The 27,960-nt window shown below is 33.4% G+C and overlaps 2 protein-coding genes and 3 pseudogenes across 3 annotated transcripts; 4 read left to right on the forward strand and 1 right to left on the reverse strand.

The window, feature by feature from the left end:
* Positions 1 to 227: 227 nt before the first annotated feature.
* On the forward strand, positions 228 to 4,329 carry LOC120153635 (annotated as a pseudogene).
* A 2,188-nt stretch (positions 4,330 to 6,517) lies between these two features.
* Positions 6,518 to 6,897, forward strand: LOC120153610 (mitochondrial import receptor subunit TOM9-2-like). Its single transcript, XM_039165520.1, has one exon. The coding sequence runs from the start codon at positions 6,565 to 6,567 to the stop codon at positions 6,880 to 6,882; it is 318 nt and encodes a 105-aa protein (XP_039021451.1). The 5' UTR covers positions 6,518 to 6,564; the 3' UTR covers positions 6,883 to 6,897.
* Positions 6,898 to 12,171: 5,274 nt separating this feature from the next.
* On the forward strand, positions 12,172 to 15,512 carry LOC120153593 (auxin-responsive protein IAA11-like). Of its 2 annotated transcripts, XM_039165512.1 has the most exons (5): positions 12,172 to 12,659; positions 14,366 to 14,685; positions 14,819 to 14,954; positions 15,228 to 15,288; positions 15,372 to 15,463. In XM_039165512.1, the coding sequence occupies exons 1-4, from the start codon at positions 12,325 to 12,327 to the stop codon at positions 15,286 to 15,288; spliced, it is 852 nt and encodes a 283-aa protein (XP_039021443.1). In that variant the 5' UTR covers positions 12,172 to 12,324; the 3' UTR covers positions 15,372 to 15,463. The 2 variants fall into 2 exon arrangements, with proteins under 2 accessions (XP_039021443.1, XP_039021442.1); XM_039165511.1 differs by lacking the exon at positions 15,228 to 15,288 and having other exon boundaries at positions 15,372 to 15,512.
* Positions 15,513 to 16,564: 1,052 nt separating this feature from the next.
* LOC120153572 lies at positions 16,565 to 17,066 on the forward strand (annotated as a pseudogene).
* Positions 17,067 to 17,825: 759 nt separating this feature from the next.
* Positions 17,826 to 21,698, reverse strand: LOC120153573 (annotated as a pseudogene).
* Between the last annotated feature and the right edge of the window lie 6,262 nt (positions 21,699 to 27,960).

Below are 27,960 nucleotides of genomic sequence, written 5' to 3' on the forward strand. Positions count from 1 at the left end.
TTAAAAAATAAATTCAAATAAGTTGAATAAAATAAAATGTCAATCTATAAGAACAGTCAAAATCAAGCACTAAAACATACGAAAAAGCATCCCACGTGCTTTAGAAATTAGCCTTAAATGTTAATGGAACTCTGAATCTCAATTTCTCAGTACCTTATTTAATTCGCTTTTTATTTTTCAATATTTATTTTCCTTTAAAGCTTAAATCTCCAAATCTTCTTCCTCACGATCCAATATACACTCCATTGTTGTGCTTTTTTAATGTTTAAATCCAAATAAACAATAAGCAAAGACAAAGGAGGGGCCAAAAGGGCAAAAGAAAATTTTCGAAATAAGAGAAGAAAAAGTTTTTGAAGGCATTTGGCTTTGGGTTCTTACTTGATTGATTAATTTTGTTTTTCAAAGGTGCAATCTTTTAGTAAAGAATGTTTTGTTTGGATTAGAAGGGGACAATCTAGAAAAATACAGATGGGTGGTGCGGCTGTTGATGGCTTGTGGTCTCTTTGCTTTTCTTCTCTTTGGAAAAACAAAAGGTGAGCTTTTCCTTTTCTTTGGCTGTATAAGCTTGAGATTGACTTCATACTACTGTTAGTTTTTGGATCGCCCATTGCTTGAATTCATACATTTTTGGGTAATTTTAGTGTCTCACTGTCTCTTGTGTTTTTTAATTTATAATCTATGACTATGAGTTTGATTGGCTGTTTGGCGACAATTTTGAATTGGGGTTAGTGAAATATAGCTGGGTTTTGGGTCTAGATCAATAATTTTTTGTTTCTGAATTCTGGGTTTATGTTTCTTAAATTATTCTGTTGGATTTTGATTTCACTCTGGGTTTATGCAGATGTCTTGAAATCTCAAATACTGGATTCTTTTTTTCTTCTTCTTTTAATAACTCAGAATTTGAGTCTTCTAATCTGTTTTATGTGGGTAAAAGCTTGAACTTTACTGTAAATCGATAGTATTGCATCGATTATCATAGTGCATCATGTATACTAGATATGAATTATGCATTCTTTGGATCTTCTATTCTGAGTTCTGATATTGCTTCTTTTTTCATTTTTATTCTTATGGTTATTTTCTTCTCGTGCTTCAAGATTTCGGATAGCGGTGAAAGAGTATGAAGAGCAGCATAAGAACTAAAAGGCAGAGAAAAGGCAGACGTCGACGGGATTTGGGGCAGATAATACAGTGTTTATGCGCCGGAGAGCAATTACTCAACATAGAAAAAATGATACCTCCATCAGAATCCCTTGCTGTTGAAGATTATTCGCTGAGTGGTTATTCTTCTAAAGCTAGTAATGGTGAGAAAAGGCCAAGTACCGGGAATATAGAAGAAGCTGAGTTGTCGCTGCGTGAGAGTAGTTCATTGAATTATGAGGTTTGCTTCTTCATTCCTTGCAGCTTTTAAGTTTACTTTCAGAATACGTTTGTCCGGCATTGCCGTTATAAGTCCTTGGGGTCTGTAGTATTGTACTCAAAATTGGCGATGACACATAGGTTTTCCCTATTATTTCATTTTAGTGAACTCATTTCTGCCTTTGCCTCTTCTCTTTTTGCCAGTGCTTTCATTTACTTTCTTTCTAGCTAAGGTGTCTTCGATTTGCAGGAAGCTAGAGCATTATTGGGAAGAATTGAATATCAGAAAGGAAATATAGAAGCTGCACTACATGTGTTTGAAGGAATAGATATTGCTGTAATAATTCCCAAAATGAAACTTGGCCTTACTAGAAAAGTAGAAAGGCAAAAGAGACATTCTCATGACTACGCTCCTCCGATGTCTATCCATGCTGTTAGTTTACTACTAGAAGCAATCTTTCTCAAAGCAAAATCATTGCAACATCTCCAGAGGTTTAAAGGTACTGTTTTATGTATTGGTATACTGATCTTATGTTAACTTTGTGACTTTGTCATTGTACTACGGATGAAGTAAATTATTGTTAAGAGCTGTTCTGAATTACGCTAAATTGTTCCTTTTTTTATGTTTGTGATCCTTCTTGCAGAAGCTGCTCAAACTTGCAAAGTTATTATGGATGTAATAGAATCTTCATTACCAGAAGGCTTGCCCGAAAACTTTGTTGCTGACTGTAAATTACAGGAGACTCTAAGCAAGGCAGTCGAGCTGCTTCCAGAGTTATGGAAATTAAGTGATTCTCCATTTGAAGCAATCTTGTCCTACCGGTGGGGCTCTTCTCCACTCGTGGAATCTCGATGCAGAAACCACTGCAAGGATTCAAAAACAGTTTGCTATTTTTCTATTACATTCTGGTGGTGAAGCAAGCCCCCCGAACCTCCGCTCCCAAATGGGCAGTTCATTTGTCCCTAGTAATAACATAGAGGAAGCTGTACTCCTGTTAATGATTCTATTAAGAAAAGTTTCTCTGAAAAGAATTGAATGGGATCGATCGATTTTGGATCATCTGTCATTTGCTCTCTCCATATCCGGTGATTTCAAGGCTTTGGCTATGCAAATAGAAGAACTGCTTCCGGGGGTTATTAATCGCAAAGAAAGATTCAGGATTCTATCTCTGTGTTACCATGGAGCGGGTGAAGAGTCAGTTGCTTTGACTCTATTGCGAAAAATGTTGAATTGTAACGAGGATCCACACTGTGTTCCAGCATTGTTGATGGCATCTAGAATTTGTGGGGAAAATCCTAATCTTGCAGAAGAAGGGATTAATTTTGCTTGTAGAGCCCTTGAAAGCCCAGAAAATGAATGCAATGAGTTGGAAGGCACTGCTAACCTTTTATTGGGCGTGGCTTGTTCAACACGTTCGAAGTATGTCTTATCTGACGTTGAGAGGGTTACTAGACAGTTTGAGGCTCTGCAGGCTTTGGAAAGTGCTCGGAAAATTACGAGTATGAAAGACCCCGTTATTCTTTATAACCTTAGCCTGGAAAATGCTGAGCAGAGAAAGTTGGAAGCTGCACTTTATTGTGCAAAGTCTTTGCTGATAGTAGAGGGTGGTTCTGACATTAAAGGGTGGTTGTTGTTGGCGCGCGTATTGTCAGCTCAAAAACGTTTTTGTGGATGGTGAAATCGTTGTTAATGCTGCCTTGGACCAAACCGGGAAATGGGATCAGGGTGAATTGTTGCGCACCAAAGCTAAGCTTCAAATTGCACAGGGGCAGCTCAAGAGTGCTGTTGAGACATATAGTCAGCTTCTTGCCCTTCTTCAAGTACAGAGTAAAAGCTTTGCTTCGGGGAAGAAGCTTCATAAGGTCTGTTAAGTGCTTAGCGTTCTTTCGATTACCTATAGATTTAATTGATTTCTATTGTCTTGGAAGTTTCTGAAACGCTTCTCCTACCAAGTTGACTTGGGTAATGCATTAGTTCACGTTATAAGATAAGATAGAAGGTAAACTTTCAGAAACGATCTCCGGTATCATCCTTCTGGATGTTTGTTTGACTGTGTGACTTGCTATAACTTGGATGCTTGTCGATGATATGAATTTACTATTTAGGACCTTTTACATTAGAAAAGTAGGTTGTAAATGGCCTTTTAGGGTATATGAATGAGGGTAGTTATCTATTTCAACTTAAGAAAAGCTGCGTGTTCTTTGAACATTAATATTGGAGCTTGCAGTGTATAATGCTCTTTCTTCTGTCATTTCCCGAATGATATCATTTCTCAGGATACACCCTTTAAAGCAGCTAATCTTTTTGAATGATTGTTTACAGGATCTGAGATACCCTTCTGCAAGTTTTGAACAGGAAATATGGCATGATTTAGCTTATCTCTACATAAGCATGTCGCAATGGAGAGATGCTGAGATTTGTCTTTCGAAGTCGATGGCCATCGATTCTTACTCTGCTGTTAGAATTCATGCCACTGGTAACTTTATTCTTCCCTTAATTTATGTTGGCATTATATGATGTGTCTTCATAATGTTATGTTGGTATAGATATTATATAGTTTCCGAGTTTATGTAAAACATTTTATTTTGCAGGTGTAGTGTATGAGAGAAAAGGCCTACTAAAAGAAGCTCTAGGGGCATTTCAGGCTGCGCTGGACATCGATCCGGATCATGTCCTGAGCATGATATCGACCGCCTGTTTGCTCAGACGAGTCAGCAGCCAATGCAATGCAGTCGCAAAAAGCTTGCTGATGAACGCTCTCCGAGTCGATAGAATGAATCCGTCAGCATGGTATAATCTCGGTTTGCTTCACAAAGCTGAGGAAGAAGGTGTTTCATCAACGGAAGAAGCAGTTGAATGTTTTGAGATTGCCGCCATTCTTGAAGAGTCTGCACCTGTTGAGCCATTCAGATAACTGCCCCCCTTGGCGGCGAATTGCCATTTTTCTGGACAGTTATCACCGGTGTTATATGTTGTTCTTAATTTCTTGTAATACTGAATGCAATCAAATAACATTTTTTTTACATTAGAATATAAGCTTTACAGTATTCATAAATGAAAAATCATGTTTTAATCTATGGTTTAAGAAATTCATACATCACTAATATGATTATAAAATCTGAGAAATAACTGGAGATCACTTTATTCAACCTTTTCTTCTCATTTCATTATACTTGAACCATTTCTCGTTTATGAGTGGAATGTGGATTTATCAATTTTAGTTTAAATCCAATTAATCTAAACCTTTCAAACTGAATACGTACTAACTAGAATCTCAATATGAACTCAAAGGTTTTAAATATTAACTGGAATAAAAAACCACATCAACAATTAACATTCGCCTAAAGTCTTAACCTGCAATATCTTTGATTTGAAAATTTGGAATCTCAATCCTGGAACCAAAATGAATTAAATTTTGAAATGATTCCAAAATTGTTGTGACGCAAAACTAGTCTTATCCGTCCATTGATACGGGAAAATTATTAAAATAATAATATATATCATTTATTTTCCAAAATGGCAATCATGGGGCTGTGGCGCAGTTGGCTAGCGCGTAGGTCTCATAGCAGTAGAGTGATCCTGAGCTCGATAGTTCGAGCCTGTCTCCCCTCACTTTTTATTTTAATTTCAGGCTCCTAGAGTTAAAGGTGAACAAAACTCGACTAGACTCAATTTTTTTTTAATTTTGAATTATTCGATTTGATTTATACAATTCAACTTGAATTATCAATTCGGTTTTCGAGTTCGAATTGAGTTAAAATTTTAAAATTTCGAGTAACCCGAATAATCAAAAATTTGGATGAGTATTTTGACAAATTTTTGATTTGGTCCCTGATTTCCTATTCATTTAATTCATCCGTTATTTTAAGTCAAAATTTCACCAAATTTGAACAATATGCTCATTAATGATCATAGAATACATATGTACCTTCAATTTCACTTTTGATAATAATTGTTTTTATTTTTTCATTTTAGTCCCTTAATTTTGCATGATTTCTGTATTTCTTCAATTCGTTTACAAATTCTTTCTCACATTAATTCTTTGGCTCCTTCTTTAATCTTTTATCCTAAAATACCTTCTTTGATATATAATATTGTAAATATATTTTATAATATTGTATGTGAAAAGAATATGAAGAAATATATATCTTATATGATTAGATAAAGTAAAAAATTAGAATAGATTCGTACAATAAGAAAATCCAATCACTCAGCCCACTAAAAATGACTTACAACTCCAAAGCTACTAAGAAAATATCATTGAATTAACTGAAGTTGATTGACATATCTTCTAATTACTTTTTGCAGATTCACACCCAAAAATAAAATTGTTGTCACTTGAAACATAAATTTATGTTGGAAACGTTGGAGATATACCTCTCTTGTTGACATTGAAAATGGCAACAACTACTTTAATTTACTTAGTCATTTCTATCATTTTCTAGTGTTTTACTAATGTTGACAATAATAAATTCCAAAATGTTTCTATCATTCTTTGTTATTGTTTAAATTGTTTAAGTTTTTACAATATTTCATTTTTCGTTAATGCGAATACTTATATTTAAGTACGCATTACAACAAAAATATTAACACATAAATACCGATACCCAGATAAATATTCAACACATTTCCTCCTTCATTCTTGCATTTTCCATCATCGTTTTTATCTTTTTTTAATAGAACAACGATGACGTTTCTTAGATGATAACTAATTTTAGTTCAGATCACTTGAAGAAACGACATTTCATAGTATTTTTCTCAAAATTGTATACCCGAACTATTCGATGTCTAATCTCTTTTTAATTTAGTTAGACATTCACAATGATAAAATAAAACAACTCTTTTACTTCATATGTTGTTTTCTGCATTTTTTTTGTCGGCCTTGTCTTAACTGAACATCCACTCTTTTGTTATTTAAATGAATGAAAGGAAAATGAAAAATATATCACCATTTTTACGTGGATATGTTGATTTAGAGGAAAACTGAAGAGAAAATAGGGGGAAAAAAGAAATTTATATTAATGTTGCTGTTGCTGTTTTTAGAAGAATTTTTTTTGACAGATTGGCTATATAATTGTAGCGCGTGACGAGCACGCTATACGCTAACGTGGCAACAAACAGTCAAATTTCCCATCGTTAAACTCCGTCTTCAATAACGCTTTCAAAACCCTCCAAACAAAAACCCTATTCAATTTCGCAATAAACCAATGGCGGCTCAACCCAAACGAGGCGGAGTTTCCCTACCCGAGAGGCGATCAGCCTCCAAGCCCGAATCCAACATCCTCGCCCGGATCACTTCCTCCCCCATCGTTTCTCGTGGTAAGCAAGCCGCGAGCGACGCCTCTTTCGTCTCCAAGAAGCTCATCCGCAGCACCGGGAAAGCCGCCTGGATTGCCGGAACAACATTCTTGATCTTAGTTGTCCCTTTGATCATCGAGATGGACCGTGAGCAGCAATTCATTGAGCATGAGCTGCAGCAAGCTAGTCTCCTCGGTGCCCCGCCCACTGCACCCGCCAGTAAGTAAACGGGTCGGATTGTGTCATATCAAGTCAGAGCTTGTTGCCTTTGTCGATTTTCAGTTACCGTCTAAAACATTTTATATATAGTTTAGGGGTGTTTGGTTCAAAGATCGTGACGAGAATGTCATTAACTCTCATCTTTTATAATATTACTGGCATTTTGAATTAAAATATTTTTAAATTATTATTTTTTTTAAAAAATATTTTTTTTCTATCATTGAATAATAAAAATTATATGAATATTAAATTATAAAAGTATCTTTAAATTATTTTAAATTTACAAAAAAAAAATATATAATTAAAATTTTATATTAAGATCAAGAGTTAAAAAAAATTTAATCTTTCATTAAATATTTTTAATTTTATAAAAAAATTATATAAATATTATGAATTTAATTTTTTTTTAAAAAATATATAAATATTTTATAATTTATAATATTATACAAATATATAATAAGGATAATTTGATCAAATATATATTCCAATAATCTTTTATTCCTTTAACCAAACCGTGAACCAAACGCACCATTAGAAGTTTAGTATTTCTCCCTTTTTTGGTGTTTTTAAGCTTGAATTTCCTGTGGAATGTCGTTATTGGATCTGGTTTTATCAAGTTTATGCTTGTTAGTTTCAAGTCAAATAATCTTTCGAATGAAAACCAAATGGATGTGTATTTTTCTTTTAATCTTTGATCACAAATATGATCTTTAGTATCACTGGGATAGTGGTGAGATGAAAAGCTTTAACTTGAATGTTACATGAAAACTGCCCTCACATCGTCAGTTTAGAAATATATGGAATGAATTGATCATAGTTCAAGGACAATCTTTTCATGGCTGTATTTTCATGTACCAAAGTTTTACTCAAATTAGTCAAATTCATTTACTTGATCGATATGTAATGAAAAAGTATTTTTGGATTACATTGCAGAAGTTGAGTGTACATGGTATACATAGATGATTGAATTTAAGAGTCCGAGCTCCTATCTTGGATATCTTATATTTCAGTATTATTGTAAGAACTTCCTGATTCAGTAGTTCTCCTGATTCTGATTTGCTTCAACTAGGTCTAAAATTTCAATAACTATGAACCCCTGGAATATGGGAATTAGGTGCACCAAGGTACCTATGATTTTAGCTTTGTCATGGTATTTGTGATAGATACTTAAGTTCTTTTTTCTTGACATCTGAAGTCACAGTTTCCTGATATATCATAAAGCAAACTGGGATATTAATTTCTTGAAGGATTTTAGCTGTTGGATTCATAGTTGAACCAAGTATCCCAGTAGGCTTTGATTCTGTTTGTTTTCCAGTTGCATTGGTGGTTGAATCTATTTGATCGGAAAGCTAGATGTCATAGGCAAGGATGAGTAGAATACCCGTCCTCGTTGAACTTAAGGTCTGTGATCCCTTTGCCATTGAAAGTTTATTTTTAAAGGGTGGGTTTGGGAAAGAGTGTAACGTAAGATCTTTTGAGAGTACTCTAGCAGTAGAACCACCAGGTCCATCTTTACTCTTTGAAGATTGCGATCAGGACAAAGATTCTATGCTGTCTAGAGTAAGATTTATTTTCCGTCTTTAGCATCTAGTGAATGGAGGGAATAGGAGGTACTACATATAGTTTTCGACATTCTTTTGGAGGTTTCAATTATGGCCATGTGGAAATGCTATTTGTGGGATCAAATGATCAACAGAGGAGAATTTTAAAATACTTTGCTCTAGTCAGAAGATTGTTTCACTTTTAGCACGTACGATTATTTATTCATAACCCAAGCTCACAACAGTTTTTAAAGTACACTCATGCTACCCTCGTAGTTGCAGCTAATTGTATTCATCATCCTATTAAGTAGTCATCTGCTACTTGGTTAGCTTGCTTGTAACTCTAGAATCTAGATACAAGATGCAGGTGTACCTAGCAAAGTAAAGTGAAATTAGGAATTAGGCAGCAATAAAAAGAACAGGTAAGGTTGGATGGTCCAAAACTTGACAAATATAAAGGTTTAAGAATACAAGCAAAGGAGCTATTTTCTTTGCATATGTGGCCTTGGCTTAAAATATGAGGTAATCTGACCTCATAGTGACTCGCCACTTATTTGCACATCCTGGTTGATGGAGAATTAGAGAGGTCGGGCCCTAGTCTTAATTTAGTGAATATGATTCGTTTGCTTTTAAGAGTAGTGGGGTCTTGGGAGAAAGCATTTTGACCTTAAAGGCATTGATAGGACCAGAAAAAGGACAAAACCACTGGCACCCTGGTTCACTTGGTCTAACTAGCAGCACTTTTTAAAGATTGGTGAAACTGGGGTAGCCCTTTGAGACCGGAAAATTAGAAAAGAAGTGTTCATTTTTCTTTGGGACTTCGATTATTGATTAATAATAAAGATACATAAAAGGATAGTTGGCAGTAGGCTCTAGTTGTCTCTCTTTAATGTATTGTTGTTTCAAGTACCTTTGATTTGTTTTGGAAGTTGATAAATTTCCTTGTATCTCAGCTTTTGTAGGACTAAAGTTCATTCCTTTTGATTGTAAGAAATGTTAATCTTGATGTTCTGGTTGTGTGGTTTTCTTGTGGTTTAGTTTGTGATGGAAAGAGATGGCTACGTCATCTGGTATATCCTTTGAAAAAATGAGGCATTCAGTGCAAATGTGTCACCATGTGTATGTTCTAATATAAGTCGATCAGCTTATTCAATTTCGATATTATTTTTATTTGTACTAATTTTTATAGATAATGAAACCGGTGACGGGCTTTAGACAAATTTCGGAAACGGCTTGACAGCCCAAACTCGTATGCAAAAAAGAAAATGACTCTATATCTATTAGTTGATTGTAGTTAACGATGTTTACGTAGTTTTACTTTTATGGATTTCGAATCTCGATATTTACTTTAAAAATATAGTATCTCTCCGTTTAATAAAATTAAAAATAAAAATGACTCGGTCTCGAAACAAGTAACCAGTGGCGCTTTAAACCTTAAAAAGCAATATTAGTACACAGGAGATGTAATGAACATGAATATAAGTAAAATATGTATTTGGTCATTCAATTATTCGTGTGATTTTGATTTGGTCATTCAATTATTTGTTTCTAGATTATATTTAATGTTACGTTTTAATTTTATTTTACTCACATATCATTAAAAATTAATTATAATGTTAACTTGTCACTGTAAGTTAATATAACATTAAAAATAATCACTCAAATAATTAAATGACTAAATATATAATTATCGTGTATTCTAATCTTACACTTATTTTTTTATTGGATCCGATTCTTAAAATCCACACCTGCGTATGTCCACCAACAATTAAACATTTTAATGTTTTCGATTTGTAAACAAAATTATGTTTGAATTTTAGTATGGCTATTTATCTCTGAAATGACAGGTGTCGCAATAAGAGCCTTGATGGTGTTATGTGTCAGTTAACCAGCAGAACCTGGCGTGGAAAGATATAATGATTCTGCTGTATCTAATCAACTGCGCAACTAAATAATAAAATAAAATAATTAAAAGAAGGGAAGCGTGGACTGTGTCTTGTCTCCTGGCCCCCAAGCCGGAGGAGAAGCAAATTACGATTGTTTTTTTAATTTCTTTTGTTTGTTTAATATTTTATTATTCGAGCCTGAAAACGAGATTTCAGTTCCGATTAATATAATTTTGTCGATTTTTCAAAATAAAAATTGGGGAAAGCGGAGGGAACGAAGGGCTGGATTGATGTTGAGATGTGGTTCTAGTTCTAATATCAGCGAAAAAAATTAAAATACAACTTATTATTATTAAATTAAAAAATTATAAAAATTGATTATATCAAAAAAAATTAACAAGAGTATAAATTTTTAGATTAGACAGAATAATCTTTAAGCTGGAAATGTTATAATTGAAAATATTATATTTTTTTTTGTAAAATATTGTATTTTTCTTAATATTTTCTGTTATAAATTATAATAATATTTTCAATTGCAAATGCTATATTTTCTTATTATTTTTCGTTATAAACTATAATCCCTCGCAACATAACTTCTCAATCAAAACAAAAAAAATATTATAAATCTTATAATCTTTTAGATTCAACATTATAATAATATTTAGAATTAAAATCATCTTAAATTAATTTTAAACTAAATGATCGTAACGTTAACGATATCTTGTGCTGTCAATTTATCATCTCATTCAAAACCCGTGAGGTTTACTTTCGTTGATTTTCTTTGGAAGAATAACCTTTTTGGCCTTGAAAGCTTATTAATTTAAGCATGTTAGTCCAAAACTTTCTATTATATTTCTATTAACCTTTAAAATTTTAAAATTTATGAAATTGGTTCAAATGTAAAGAAATGTAATGAAACGTTAAACCGGTTCAACTATTGATTTAATCATTTTATGTCTTTATCAAAATAAAATAAAATAAAATGTGTAATAAAAGTTTAAGGGTTAAAATGATAAAATTAATGAAGTTGAGGGTACAAAATGTCATTCTGCCATTTTCTTTTGAGAGATGGGTTATTGAGGTGGATCCGCATTGTCGTGATTGATAGGGGATGGCCCCCATACTCCGACGTGTTGAGCCTTGTGATGTATGGGGCCACATCTGTCGGCTTGTCGTCTGGTGCTCGTACTATATAGGTCCACCCATCAACTCTACAGTTTTCAGTTTTCTTCTTTTCGGTTATCAAATCAATTCAGTTTAGTAAATTCATTTTAACATTTTAGAATGGTTTTACTTAATGTGCAAGTTATTTGTTACTATTAAAATATATATTCAAATTTTATTTAATAGTAAAATATATATTTTTTAATTTTATTAGTTTAAAATTTTATGATTTTTTAATAGATAACTCTAACGGATTATATCAATATTTTTTTTAAAGAAAACATAAATAAATTTGAAAAGTACAATATTAAAAATGCAGTTAATCACATTATAAATGAAATACAAAGACGTAGGACGAGTGACCATTCATTGAGCGAGTGTATGTGTGGCAGGGTTTGCATCCAATAACTGTTGGGTTTTTTTGCAAATGAAAATTGACCACCGATAATGTCAATGTTTTTTAATGACGGTGATCATAATAAAAGTGATTTGAAAGTTTAAAGATTATATTGTAAGTTTTAAAAGTTTAGTTATCAAATATAAGTATGCTAAAAGGTTGGTGAGTATTTTTATAGTTTATCCTCAAATATACGACGTTATTTTACCCGTAACTCAAAAAACCTGCCAACCCGACATTTTCCTTGTTTTCTCAGCGGTTTTAATCATCTCTTCCCCTCCCAGTTTCCAGCAAACAATTTAAAGCTAATTTTAGCTTTGGCAGCCTCTCAAAATCTCCCATCTTTTCATTTCCCTCCTCCGCCTGCAAAAGCTCCAGCCTTTTACTTCCACTATCCATCACTTTTCCCTTGCTTTCTGCACTTATAATACAAGTTTGAATCCTTGGTGTTGTTAGTTTTCAATGCAAGGAGGTGTTGTTAATGGTGGTTCTGACAGTGTGTCAAGGGAGGATAACATGTTGGTCTACTCTGAAGATTCTTCAAGCTCAGATGAGTCTGAATTGGAATTGGGTCTTGGCTTGAGCCTCGGTGGTGGTGGTGGTTTCAAGAGGCATCAGGCTTCAAAGTGTGGTCAATATGCTAGGATTTTGACTGCTCAAGATTTCCCTTCTTCGTCTCCTTCTCCATCGTCCCCCTCCTCCTCCTCCTCCTCTTCGTTTTCTTTAATTAGAGCTAATGTCACGGCCGGGACCAAGAGGAATGCCGATTCCGTGGCTGCTGCTTCTAATGGATCTAGGTATGCTTTAGCTTTAGCCTGATTTATGAATATTCCATGCTCGGTTATGGTATTTAGTTAAGTTCGTTAGGGATGGTCTCATCAACTACTCGATTTTGTACGAGATCAGGGGGAAGAGAAATAGGCAAGTAAAAGAAAACTAGAGTTATCCAACTAGGCTAAAGTATAGTACGCGATACAATTGCATAAATTGAGGTGAGATTTATTTTTTAAACATAACTATACGACTGTTACATTTATATTACGACTGTAATTTAATACTATGATTCTTGTAGAATTGAATTGATTCATTTAGGAAAGGGTTGCAGGGGAGACAACTTAAAGAGTTAGGTTGATGATTATGTGTGGATTTGGGATGCTTCCACTCTCGTTTAGACAGATCCCGTTGGTTGCGATTTGCAAACATACTATTTTTAAGTGGGGTTGTTCTTATTCGAAAATTTGATTTTGTTTTAATTTTTAGTTATTCGAGTCGACTAGAATTATTAATTCTATTTTTGAGTTCGAATCGAGTTAAAATTTCAAAATTTCGAGTAACTCGAAAAACCAAAAATTTGTATGAGTATTTTGATAGATTTGCGATTTGGTCCATGATTTCTTATTCTTTCAATTCCTCATTCATTTTAAGCCAATTTTTACTAAATTTAAACAGCATGCTTCTAAACCATCATAGAATATATATATATATATATATATATATCAATTCCACTTTTTGATAACAAATTTTTTATTTTTTCAATTTAGTCTCTCAATTTGCCATGATTTCCATATTTCTTCAATTTATCCTTCATTTTAAGTATGTTTTTTACCAAATTTAAACCACGTGCTTCCCTACCACTATATAATACATATGTAACTTCAATTCTTATATTGTTTTAAATGGACTCTCTTTTTAATTTAGTCCTTTAACTTTGCGTTTTACTCAACTTAGTCTTTTGGCTACAATTGTTTACAAATTCTTTCTTCACATCAATTCTTTTAACTCTTTTATACTCCCATCAATCTTTTATCCTCAAAATACATTCTTTGAAATATAATATTGTTAATATATTTTATAACTTTAGATTGTATGTGATATATTAAATAACATTGTAATATGAAGAGAATATGAAGAAATATATATATCTTATATGGTTAGAGAAAGTCGAAAAATCTGAAAAAAAATCCGTACTCTAATACTATAAATAACTATAATTAAATTAGTATGTAAACTAGAACATCTCGACTCGACTCGGAAAAATTTTAAATTAAGTTCAAGTTATAAAAAATATGACTCGTTAACTCGAAATTGTTTTACTCGGCTCAATGCCCACACCTACCTAGGAGTATCAGTGTCTGATTTATCTTTCGAACACCATTTTTGGACATGGAGATATGATCCTTTAAGAACCCCATATCCCTGTAAAAAAAAATAGCATGCTCGTGTCGTTCCTAAGTCTCGAGTAGCATGGACATTTACGGTTTCTACTTATTTTCGAGATGTAAATGCTGATAGATCTCACCTTTCTGGTCTTCAATTCCGAACTCGGTTTATGTTTTTTGTTTGATTGTTGATCCGATAATCAATTTAGAATAAATGGTTTAAGGTGTATGATTATTCTTTGGAACCTTTTCAGTACCTCGTTAGTAGCTCATAGCTTTCTTTCTATTAGCATACTGTTGAATTCTGGTGCTTGAGCTGTTGATTTTGTTTGAACTGCAAACAGTCAATTCGTGGGATGGCCTCCCATCAGAGCTTATAGAATGAATAGCATGGTTAACCAAGCAAAACCATCGGTCACGGAAGGATTCAACTCGACGATGGACAACTGTGGAAAGGAGACCTCAATGGTTGAGAACAGCACCATTGGCAGCTACCATAGCAGTGGTAGCACTAATGCCAGGAAATCTCTTTTTGTGAAGGTGAAAATGGATGGAATTCCAATCGGAAGGAAGGTCGACCTGAATGCCCCTGAATCATATGAAAAGTTAGCAAAAATGTTGGAAGAAATGTTCCTCGAAACCGCCCCAAGTGCCAATCCAGCAGGTGAACTTCCTTAATTTATTTTATTTCAAGTATTGTGTCGAATTCCACTTTAGAATAGTGTACTGTGATTTCTCTATTAGATGATCATCGAAGTATGTTTCTCTTACGAGCGTTTATCATGATTTGTGATTAGGATCGACGACACTGCAGCATGATATGACAAACAGAACGACAAGACATTCGAAACTGCTGGAGGGATCATCCGATTTCGTTCTTACTTACGAGGACAAGGAGGGTGACTGGATGCTTGTTGGAGATGTTCCTTGGGAGTACGTATAATTTCCATTATGCATTTCACTCTACATAGTAATTTATCTCCATTGTCTTGGCGAAATGATGTTAAAGTCTCTTATTGCCTGGAGTGAGAACCAAAATGTAGCTCCTCTAGAAGTATGCCGTGCTGTTAATAAACCATCGATTAGTTCGGACTTGAAGATAAAGCAGGGGAGGGTTATTGGAAAAGCTTAAAATCATATACGTGCATTTCCTCTAGTTCGTCGTCTCCTTAACACTCATCGTGAATGTTGTCGGGTTTGATTCAGGATGTTCCGTAGCTTGGTGAAGAGGCTTAGAATCATGAGGAAATCGAGTCTGCCGGATTAGGTATGCATTCGTATTATCTTCCGACCATGTTTACGATGCTTTTTCCATTCGAATCTAAGCCGAGTTTCATTCACATTCCACAGCTCCGAGATCAGAAGAAAGGAACCAGAGGCAAAGAAGAAAGGCCATGTAGAAAACGTTTCTCTCAAATCCATCCCTCAGAAAGGAAAAAAATACAGAAAAATACTTGGTGAGTGATGTTCTTTGACTTGTGTCCGTAAATGAAAGAAGCATTTTACTGTTATTTTATGTTTTGGGCTTATTTTTCTTTTTCATTTATGAATGGCAAGTTTGTTGTTTTTTTCCTCAATTGTGTATTTTGTCTGTCTATGTATATTTATTGTTTGTTTATATAATTATAAAGTTTTACATATAAATCATTTATTATTCCATATATAATTATGAATTAAATATTTTTGTATAAAATATTATTTTACCGGCAGAATGATAAAATTCAATTTTGCATTTTTACTCGTATGAATATCTGGGCAAGTTTAGATTAAGACAATTTTTACACTTGGAGTACGTGCAACATGGGCTGCTACAAGAAACCGAGGATATGATTATGAATGGATCAAGGAGACCACAAAAGAACAAAAGTGAAATGACATATTTGGCCTTAGCTGTGTCATGGTGTCGTTATCTTCAAGACCGTAATACCGTCTGGTCAAACACTAATTTTGTCCATCCTATTATCTTCTGCCGTGTGTCAATCTTTCATCTACGGAAGCCATCCCTTTGGCCAGAGTCATACACCATAATAATAATATTTTTTCAATATTATTTAAAATAAATTAAAAAATAAATTACTTTAATAGTTAAATATTTTTATAGTTAAGAAATAAAATCATGTCATACCAAATTATGTATTTTATATCAAATCTGAATCTATTCAAAATATATAATTTTGCATTAAACGTGTTTGAAAATGTGTAGAAGGGCAATTTAAGTCGAATATTAATAACGGAGGAGGCAATATGCAAACCGTCGTCCGCCTATCCTCCACCACCTGCCGTCTCTCTGTATAAATAGGATTTTAAAAATGTTTAAGATTATAAAAATATACTCTTACTAATCATGTATATTAAATATATTAAAAATTGTAGAATGCAAATTATTAAAATGTTGGATTTAAAACACCAGAAAATATGAAATCATACACGAATTGTATCAGTATTGGAAACCAATAAATCTTATCTTCTCACTTTCCTGTCAAAGCCATATATATCCCTCAAACCTTCACCTTGCTTATTAATAACAGGCAGCACAGCTCAAGTAAAGTAAGGAGAAAAATAAAATAAAGTGTGCTTCTCCATCTCCTCGTATTACAATTCCTGTTTGTAAATTACTGAAAAAATCTTGTAAACTTTTAAGCAAGATATGGCTGAGAATAGCCTTAGAATTGTGGTAGAAAGAAATCCCTCAGACTCAAAACTGTCGGAGCTCAACATCAAGTGTTGGCCCAAGTAAGTTTCCTTTTTTTTTTTTGCTCCATTAATAATTTAGTTTACCGAGGGTTTTTATTTTTGAGAATGAATAACAGATGGGGTTGTTCACCTGGGAAATATCAGCTCAAGTTTGACGCGGAAGAAACGTGTTATTTGCTGAGAGGGAAAGTTAGGGTTTATCCAAAAGGTTCATCCACGACTGAATATGTTGAGTTTGGTGCCGGAGATCTCGTAATCATCCCTTAAGGTCTTAGCTGCATTTGGGATGTTTCTGTTGCTGTCGATAAACACTATAAATTTAAGTCGTCTTCTTCTTCTTCTGATCAGTAACCAATCTCTTTATAAATACAGATATCTTCGTCATTAATTTCTTTATTTTTCTTCACTAATTCCTCTACATTACCAGTAGAAATTGTTTCTCCTCAGGAGACCTGATTAAATATTTGGTAGTCCATAGTTATTAAGGAACGAGGTAGCTGAAAACGCTAATATTTTTTTTTCTGGTCAAAGGAATATGTCTCATTCATAGGCTAGCAATCCTTTATTTAATTTGCATACATAAATACCTCCTTTGACCGGTCGATCTGTTATTTATTTTTGTGTTGTCGTGACGAAATGATCATGAAGAAGACAACCTCGTTTGTTTATTCGTTTTTAAAATTTATTGATGGAACTTGAAATTCAACATAAGATTTTTACAATTTTCGAAGCCCAATATTATCATTAGGCCATGTATATGGAAAATAATTTTAATATAGATTGGATCAATGTGAATTCAAATGATATTATTGGTATAATAAAACAATATTTAGAAAATTGTTTGTCATCTCATCAAGATGAATAAAAAACAAAACCCCTTCGCTGTACCGAAACAGTGGTATCGTGTAAAAGATTCACGGACAAAATTAGGGTACAAAATATTTACAAGAACAGCAAGCAAAAGGGGGACAGCCACCAAATTAAAATTTCCATGCTGTTTTTTAGAATCACTTGAATCAAAGGGAATATCTGCTGCTACAGTACAGAACAGCTTTAGATTGCTTTGTTTCCTGTTATCTTCAAGTGAGTCTCTCTCCTGGTTGAATCTTATCATTGCTTTGGTTTTGGTCCCCATATTCGGATTCTATGATCATCACTAGCTGATGCCAACATCAGAGGCCTTATAGGGTTCCAGATGACACGGTCAACTATCATCGAATGCCCGGACAATACCTCAATCGGTGTAGGGCTTCTTCGATTCCGGATATGTACCTGCCGAGATTTGCATACTGTAGAGATGCATGCACTGCACTAGATATGTACAAGCAAATGAATGAATGAATTCACCAGTGACTGATCTTGGTACTATGTTTTAGAGGGGCCTAATTAAACTTTTTTAAAAAAAATTAAAAGGATTCAATGAAAATTTCCAAAAACAAGATTAGACAAGGAGGATTCATTTTCTGTCCTTGACCTCATCTCCTGAAGAATGAGATTTGGAGTCCAGAGTCCGGAATGCCAGAATGATTAATAAATGCAAGTGATTTGAGAGAAGGCACAACAAAAATAAACTTACAGGTAGATAAGCATGAACTACAATGTTTATAAAGGCACATAAGCATACCTGTGTGTTCTGGCTACCACTGGCAATACACATGCTATTGATCCCGCCAAAGCAGGACCGTATGACATACTTCTTTTGCTCGTGTCCTGTGTACTTTAAAGGCATAGCCCATTTTCCGGCAACATCCCACAAATGTACTTGACTATTTAGGCTGACAATAAAGAACTTGCTGTCCACGGGAACTGAAAGAGATACAATTGAATGCTCAGCAAGATCCAAAGCCTTGGGCATCCGCATGCCCCTCCATGCTTTCACTTCAGTCCCATCACAATGCCACATGCAGGTGCCTTTTTCAGGGTTAGAACTTCCATAAACAATTCGCTTTGAGTCGGAAACCAAGCACATGAGTTGGCTTTGAATCCATGGTCCCCAAAGTATGCTTGCAAGTGCCGGTTTCTACATCCCAGAGCTTGAGAACTTCTGAGTCTTCACATGTAAGCAACTGCGTGTCGACTGGGCTCCAAGCCACAAAGAATACGGGGTCCGATGGCTTTGGAGCATGTGTTTCATTGTCAGCTTATCATTATCCATGACCATATAAATTTAGGGAGACAAAAAATCAAGTCAAAGACCTCAAAAAAAAACATAGATATTCACGACCATGGTCGGCATTAATAGCGACTAAAGAATCATGTTTCTTAAAAATGAAAGTTTCCCTTTAAGGGGAAACATCAAACAAACCGATTTGACTCAATTTTAAAGAACTGAAAGCAAAACAAAACATGGAATGATACAGAGAACAAAAATCAACAATATCAACCTGGTAGATTTCATTTCATTTAATTCGAGTTTGGTAAAGAGACACTTAGGAATGGACTCCATATACACCCCTGCATGAAAATACTCATTTCTTGTTTGTTAGAGTTTTTGAATAACAACAAACTAGACTTTATTTGGAACCCCTTTCCGACCAAAATAAAACTTGAGGCCTTTACAAGTTAGATGCACCCGTATCCACTATATGTAACTCCCACCATGCTATTGTAGTTTATCATATCTCACAGCACACGACAAAACAATATTCCAAATCTTCAAGATAAAACAGCAGAGGTACGTGCTTGCAAATATTCATTAGAAAAAGTGTGCATCTGTCCATATGAACAAGCAAAAAGAAAGTTGTACTTTCCATATAATAGCTGTACAGTCACTTGATGAAGAGGTAAGTATCCATTATTTGAAAATTGTATAAACCAAACTTCATCGGTATGTGCAGTCAAAATCTGCAGACATTAGAAACAAAAGGGGCCACGAAACAGCTCAAACATTCACAATAACAAGCCATAATTAGGCAGGTGAAAGAGGAAACTCAAAAATCGGCACAAAGGGAATGGAAGAACTCATTAAACATTCTCATCTTATGGTGGGAAAAATCATCTTGAAGAAAGATAGTAAATAACACCGTATTACGAAATAAAAGATTGGTTTATAGGCTATATATCAGATGTTAAACTGAGAATTTGGAAGATATTTTAGTGAAAGAAACCACACTGAAGTCATTATTTTCAAAAAAAACGCAGAATATTTTTTCGTATAAGCTTGAACTAAAGAGTTGTCTGACTTTCTAATTTAATGAAGTTACATGGCTCATTTGTTTTCAGCAATCATAATTTGAAATTCTAAAACCATAGAAACATATTGCTTTGACCCCCTTCAAGTCGGCCGAAGTATAATAACATGAATTGACAGGAAGGTGTATTCATAAGTTAGTTTAAAGATAGGATTATACATGAATTGACCAGATAGAAATACAAAGGAGTGTGTCGTCTCCTTTAAGGTTTAAACAAGTTTTGGAACATAACGAGGGCATTTATTTTGGTTGCTCCGGTATTACAATAAGAACAATAATAGCGATAAGTCACCAAATTGACAATCTAAGCATTTCTACCATACAAATCGGCTATATAATTCATATTGCAAAATTATGCTCTATTGGTTTCACTCTATTGCTCCGCTACACCATAAAAAAACCCTTTAAATTTCATATTTGGTTCAACATGATAAACTGTAATCTTGATGTTTCCACCACACCAAGCCATTGGCTTCATAGAAGACAAGAAAATATGATCTTGATATGTGGGTTCAAATTGACAAAGAAAAAATAAACAAGACCTCATGGTTTAATACCAAGATGAGTAACTGATGTATACATCATCTTCCGAAGCTAATCCCTAAATCATCCAATCATCAAATAGTTCAAAAGATAAGGTAGCATTAGGTGGATGCAACAAGCTGAAATCACATCATTCGAAGAAGCTTCATGTTAGCATTTAGGATTACTGGCCACTAGTATTTGTTCCACAAAATCAGAAGTTTATTGTTGCAACATTACCAAATATGTAGATAGACAGTAAAAATGAACATAAAACACCATATTACATATTCAAACTGAAACATAGTGTTCATAACTTTGTATCCCCTTTTTCTTCATTTCTTGGAACAGTAAATAGAACCTATGATTTATAGTATGAAGAGCAGTATTGACTGCAACAAGAAGCACACCTGCCACTGAGTTGTGCTTAGAAAATCATGTTTAGAGAAATTTTAAACCGTATAGATGAACCTTCTTGCCTTCTAAAATCAAAGAGGCTTATGGCTTCTACTTGTCATCAATTCCCTATATCATATATAATCTAATTAGTCAAAAAATCATTCACAAAAAAGCCAAATCCCTGTTAACAGAAAAAATACGCATGTGCGCTCACACACACTCATAGTTTATAAAAGTAATTCAAATGCCGAATTAATACTTCGCATAGAGGAAGAAATTTAGTGCTAAACATACACCAAATTTGCCGAGCAAAAACCTTTTTACTTTTTTTAGAAGAAAATACTTTCCAAAGCTACAAGTCGAACTTTCAGAAAAGAAAATGCTTCCATAAACAAAATGTAGACAGTAATTTTCGTTCATATATTTATTTATTCTTATTATTATCATTATTATTATTATTATTATTAAATAATAATTTTATTACAGGCACAATTAACAACAAAACCCTGCTCAATTACAGCGAACAACTCGAGCCCTACAATAAGCTGGTCCAGGCCCAGACAACTTAGTAGGCCCAAAACCTGTCTAGGGTTTCCGCTCAAAGACTTTGCGCCGCCAGCCTCCTCAGCTGTTGGATCTGTGAGAGATCCAACGATCAAGATTGCACCATATTTAGGGGTTTTCCCTAAAAAAACTCATCAGCTCGCCGCCGCCGCCGATCCACGACCGTCCACATATCACAAGCAGTCACTGCCTCCAGTGCCACCTCGTCGCCGCCGCTGTCACTGTCGGATTCCATCGGCCAAATCGAAGGATATCCCAGCCAACTCACCCTATTCACCCAACCGCCCCTATGGTGAGTCACTGCCATAGCTCCGATGATTCACCGGACTTCCTTCGTTTGACTGGTTCGAAGGGCGCATCCCGGGGCCTATAAAAGGGCCCAACCTGCAAACGAAAGGAGGGGAGCAAGGAGAGAAAGAACGAAAGAAAAAAAAACAGAGAAAAGAAAATAGAGATAGGAGAAGCTTACCATCGTCGGAGTTCTTCAAACCACGTGGAACTGTCGGATTTTGTAGGTATTTTCTTATATCTACATAGTTTGGAAAGGTTTTAGGCTAAGAGGGGCTCGTATTCGGGTTTAGGATGTTGCGATCTACGATTTACGGTAATTTTTTGAACTCCACAGTGGCCGGTGACGGCGGAGAACGCCGGTATACGGCAGCCGGCGGTGGTCGGCCTTCCCTCCAACGAGAGCATTCTAGAGATAAGGCAGAGTTTCTCTTTCTTAGAGAGATAAACAGAAAGTATAAAATGAAGGATGAAGGCCTAAATGGCCATTTTTAGGGCTATTTATGCCCAACTTGAAACGATACAGTTTCAGGGGTAGGGTGCGTTTTGGGCGTGTGAGAAAATCATTCCCGCGTCCCTATACTTTGTAAACTTTACAATTTAGTCACTGAAAATTGATTTCTATGTATTTTAATTTGGCTTTCGAATTTTATTTTTTTCCATTTTAGTAATTAATAGTACTTATATATTTTAGGGGTAAATATTTGATTTAGTCCCTATTATTTTAATAGTTTTTATTTTAATCCCGAATAGTAATTAGTGGTGTTTGGATCATGGAATTCTTATTTACTGGTAGGAATTATTTCCCCAGATTGTTATACCCACGTTTGGATGAGAAAGATTCCCACCTGAGGGTATTATCTCATTGCCAACAGTGATTTTGTTTACCTTTTTACTGGGAATGTCATGTCATTCCCACATATCACACAGGTTTTTATTTATTCCTGAGTCGTTTGGGCTAAAATATCCTTCTTCTATTCTTCTCCCCGTGATCTCACTTCTGTCCAGTTTCCTTTGTTGAGAAATTTTCCTGGTAAGATTTATCCTCTACTCACTTTCTTTTATTTTCCCAGTAATATTACTTGGTTTCCATATTTTGTGCTTTTATTTCTATTATCAAAAACCTCTTGAATGCACACCGATGCTGCATTTCATTCATATTTATTACTTTTTCGACCTCCTATTTTGAGTTTGATTATTTTCCCATGCGTTTGATTCTTTTCCTGGTAGTCTAATTTCAGAAACTTCTCTTGAATTCTACCTCCATGCTTTTGATTTGAGCTTAATGTGAATACCAGTTCCGTCGCGAGGATCCATAAACCACATGAAACTCCTACTTTCTCTGACTTTGCTTCATAATGTTACACTGCTTTATTCATTTTCCTGTCCATAAAGTACATAATTTTGTGCTTTCTTAGCTGAGCTTGTTGTTTTTCGTATGTTGTTTAGGTGTTTGGAACGTTTTAGTGTTTAGCTTCGAATGCATATTCTTTTTCCTTTTCTGTGCAAATAATCAAAGTAATCAACTGTTGAAGTTACGAGACTATAAATCTTTTACATTGAAGTTGGGTCTAACTTGAACCGTCTATGCGATTGCGAATAATAAGTTATTGATAAGGCATAAACACAAAAATTTAGTTGATATGCTTCAATGTAATTACTTAACAGAAATAAGTTCTTTTTCTGAATTTCTATGATATAATATGATGGAATCTGAAGGTAGAACCTGCCCTTTTATAATTCAAATTTAAGGTTGCAAGTTCTTACATATGCTTCTGGATAGAGTGTGAATCTCCACTATGTTTTACATGTTTTGTTATCCACATTTCTATATATTTTTCCTTGATGCAAGAAGCAACCATGTCCTTTCTCTTTGAATTTATTAGATCTAACCCTTTTTCCTTCTTATTTACTAGTAGCTTATGATTTACATCTACTTAAATTTAATATTACTAAACTTATCAAACTAAAATTTACTTGGTTCTCTTTTTGAACTTCTTGAGAATGTTGCTGCACATTCCATACACTTGGCCTTTCTGAATTGCCACATCAATCTTGGGGATTGACTTTCTGAACATACACCTAACCATTTTTTTGTGTTGTTTCTGGTTCAGGTTTCCAAAATAAGTCTGCAAACAATTTTCTATCGGAGTATACCCGCTTGGTTTTACTTCAGACTGATAGTGGGAAGAAAGTACCGAATTCGACTATAGTAAGTGAGGTATGTATCTTTTACAGGTGGTGAATTACTTGCCTAAGGCTATGCATAAATTTACTATTCTTTTTTACATTGGTTGTTATATAATTTAGGCTGAAAATGAATTTGTCCGTGTTCACTTGGTTTCTGTAAGTCTAACAAGATATTTAACAAAATAAAGCTGCCAAGCAAGGGAGATCCGACTGGTCAGAAGATGATTTTACTAGGATGCCTGGGTATTGGCTTTGGTAACTTGACTGCTACGGCTAAGAATATCCCTCCGGGTGTTGAGGAACCCAAGTCACCCGAAGAAGCAGATATTTTGGTTAAGGCTGCTTCCAAGTTCCAACTGTTGCAGCATGCTGCTTGATCGCTGTTGTTGCAAGTGCTTCATCCAAACTTGTTCGTATATGAATAACCAATGCACGATCATTTTGTCACAAATCTGCACTGCTATCGCGCTTGCTTTGAGTGTGTCAATTGCTGTTATGAACTCTGTGATGGTTTCTAGTGATCTGATGAAAGGTCGTTGAATTCTTAAAGACGAAAAGACATGGATATGAATATTACTATTGTAGTTATTTTATGTGTACGTTATCGATAATGATAATATTAAGAGCAATATGTCTATTATTAAGTTACTAATGCAATGAATACATATATTATTCCAATGCCATCTAATATAAAGGGAAATGTTATAGAGTAATGCATATATCTTAGAACAACATATGCATAGTATAATTAATCAAACATGTGTCTTATATCACAAGACTATTATTTTCTTACTTATTTGAATTATGTTTTTATAATATAAATTTATGAGATAAATAATAATAATAAAGTATGCAGAAATAAGTATAAATATAAAAGATAAATAAATAAATTATTATATATAGAAGATATAATAAATATTATATCTTAGATAACAAAAATAATTTACATATTTTTTATTATTATGAATATCATGATAAATTATTGTATATAGAAGAATGTAAACCTTGTCGATTGAAAAATACAATAAATCTCCCAGTGAATGCGTCACATATGAACTGAAGTTAGTTTCCACAATGTAAACATTTAGTTAAATGTTGATAAAATTTTAATATATTTTTACATAAATTATGTAAAATTTAATATTAATTAAAATTAAAATAATACATGATATATTTAAATACTCAAGTAATATATTATCAACAGATAGAATTTTTATTTAAATATTTAGAATTTCACTTGTTAAAAAATATAGAACAAGGATAATTTGGTAAAATATACATTCTAGTAATCTTTTATTCCTTCAACTAAACACTGTAATCTTACATTCCTGCCAAACCAACCAAACACAGTAATGCAACATTCTCAGTAATCCTATTCCCTGGTAATCTTTTATTCCCACTGGTAATCTTACATTCCGTGAACCAAACACACTCTTAGGGTGAAATTACCATTCCAGTACGCTAATTTTGTGATATTTCTGTTTATGATCCTTATTTTCGATGCTTTGTAATTTAATCCTTAAAATTTAATTTTTGAATAATAATATTGGTTTATTTACAATTGTAGTATCTATAATATTAATTATTTGCAATTGTGGCCTTGATATTTTATAATTTTATTATTTAATCCCTAAATTTATTATATTTATTATTTTAATTCTTTATTTACATATTTGTTAATTTTTGTTAATTATAATATTTTTAAATATTATTTTACTCGATTAATTTATAGAATCACGCTTTAACTGACAAGGAGTGTGTTTCTAAGGATTATTCGTATAAAATAATATCTCATTTTTAATTTTTAAGTATCATAATTTAAATATTATTCGAATTTGTCAATTTTAATAATTACATAACGTATAATCGTGTAAGTACTAATTTTAAGCGTTGTGGGGGTGCTAATCCTTCTCCAAATATAACCGACTCCTGAACCATTTTCAAAACGAATTTCCAAAAGTTGATGACGACTTTAAATTTATCTATTTATTTAAAACTCAACATGTCACAATATTAAGTTGGATAGATTATCGAAAAAGCCTTAAAAAGCTGCCGGGACTGTTTCGACACAAAAGACAAAGAAAGAACAGAACATTTCATTCTTTTCAATTATTACCAACAAAGTTGATCCACATAAAATAAAAACAACCAAAATTTAAATGTATATACTTAAATAACAAATTAATTCAATTAAATAGACAACCTTAAAAACTGCAAATTGAACTAACTACCCAAAACCTAGAAAAATTACAACATCGCAAGATTAATAAAATGATAAAAAAAATCGTTAAAGAGTAATTCATTCAATTGAGATAAAGAAAATGCTAAGGTCGGAAGTGAAATAGTAAAACTAGTGAGGGAAGGTGTAATGTTGTACGTACAGAACTACAGATAGAGGGAGGAGTCTCCGGAGGTGACAGAAGCAATAAACGGCGAGGAGATAAGAGAAAACGGGAAAAAAAGAGAGGAAGAGTTGACGGATAAATTTGAGGAAGGAGGGGGAGCGCTTAGCAACGGTTATTCTCAGGGGATTGATGACGTACGGATCAGAGAGCTTGTTGATTAAAAAAATAGTCATATATTTGAATAATTGGCAAAATCACCTAAAGCGTTGACGTTTTGTTGATATGGTCTAACGACGTCGCACGGCCTTTACTGTTTAACTTGCATGAATTTTGTTTACAATTGTTTCGAGGTGAATACTATATATATATATAAAAGTGTCGTCTGATTTTTAAAATTTTTGTATTAATTAATTTAAATTAATTTTTATTTTATATTTAATTTCGTTGGATGAATTTTTTAACGAGATTTTTTTACATATATAAAATTTTAAATTTAAAACATACTTAAATGATATTAAATTATTTATCATTTAAACTAACACTGTTGATAAAAAGATATATACTTTTAAGAGTATAATAATAAGCATATAAATTAGTAAATTTGCCTGGATAACGTATTGAGAATTTTTTTCTCGATTAATTATATTTAAAAATGTTATCCTTTCTACAGTAAAAGTAGGCGTTTTTGTAAAGATAGGACGATGACACGACGATTTCTGTCCTCCATTGGAGCACCATGGCTAGCCTCCGCTCTGCTGCAGTTATGATTGGAGCACCATGGATAGCCTCCTCTCCGCTGCAGTTATGTCCGATCAGAACACCATGGCTGTCCTCCTCCTTTGCCATGAAAGCTACTTCCATGACTGGTCAAACCAGTAATTGCCGGATATAAAAATTTTGAAGACATCGTATATTCTTATCCTGAAAATGCCAGATATTTGTCCAACTTTCTCACGTCACTATTCATTTCATATTACTTCGAAAAAAACAACTTTTCAATTACCCTATATCAACCATTTTTTCCAAAGCTCCAAGTCAACATTTTTGCCCATATAAATTAACCGACACATACTTTATTTGATATAAAATTTGAACTTAATATTATTAATTTTACCATAATTTTATTAACATGATGCATATAATCATTATTATAGACAAGGAGAGAGTTATTTTCTATCTAGATTTCATTTCGTGGTTTATATTAATATTTATAATTCTTTTACCTAAAGTGTTATTAAGTTTATTTAAGAATTAAATTCATATACAGATTTGATTTCGTCGTTATAAATTTATAGTACCAAAATATGGGGTAAAAGTCTAGCCTATGTATCAAAATACAAATTGATTTTTTTAATAGAATATAGCAAAAAATTAAATATAAATAAAGACAAAAAATTATAATTACTTAGTGCTTGTAATTTGTATAAGAGAGTTATGAACTGGAATGCAGAGCTGAACTGAGCAACCAACATGTTTAAGGGAGGTCTCATCTTACTATTATATTTAAACTTATTTGGGATTCTTCTATTTATTTGATTTAGAAAGAGAGAAATGCGAGGATTTTCCAGGGGAAGCAGGCACAGAAGAAGGCTCTGATTATTCGGGCTAAAGAGGATTTAAACTTGTTTTTATTGGCATCTTATTGAATGTGTCAATATATCATAGAAATTAAATTCACTTTACGAATATATGACAAAAATAAATTCAAGTGTTATTTTAAATAAAAAGAACTCTATAAATATTAAT

The sequence above is a fragment of the Hibiscus syriacus genome, unplaced genomic scaffold, assembly GCF_006381635.1.
Source record: "Hibiscus syriacus cultivar Baekdansim isolate YM2019G1 unplaced genomic scaffold, ASM638163v2 tig00111101_pilon, whole genome shotgun sequence".
NCBI lineage: Eukaryota > Viridiplantae > Streptophyta > Magnoliopsida > Malvales > Malvaceae > Hibiscus > Hibiscus syriacus.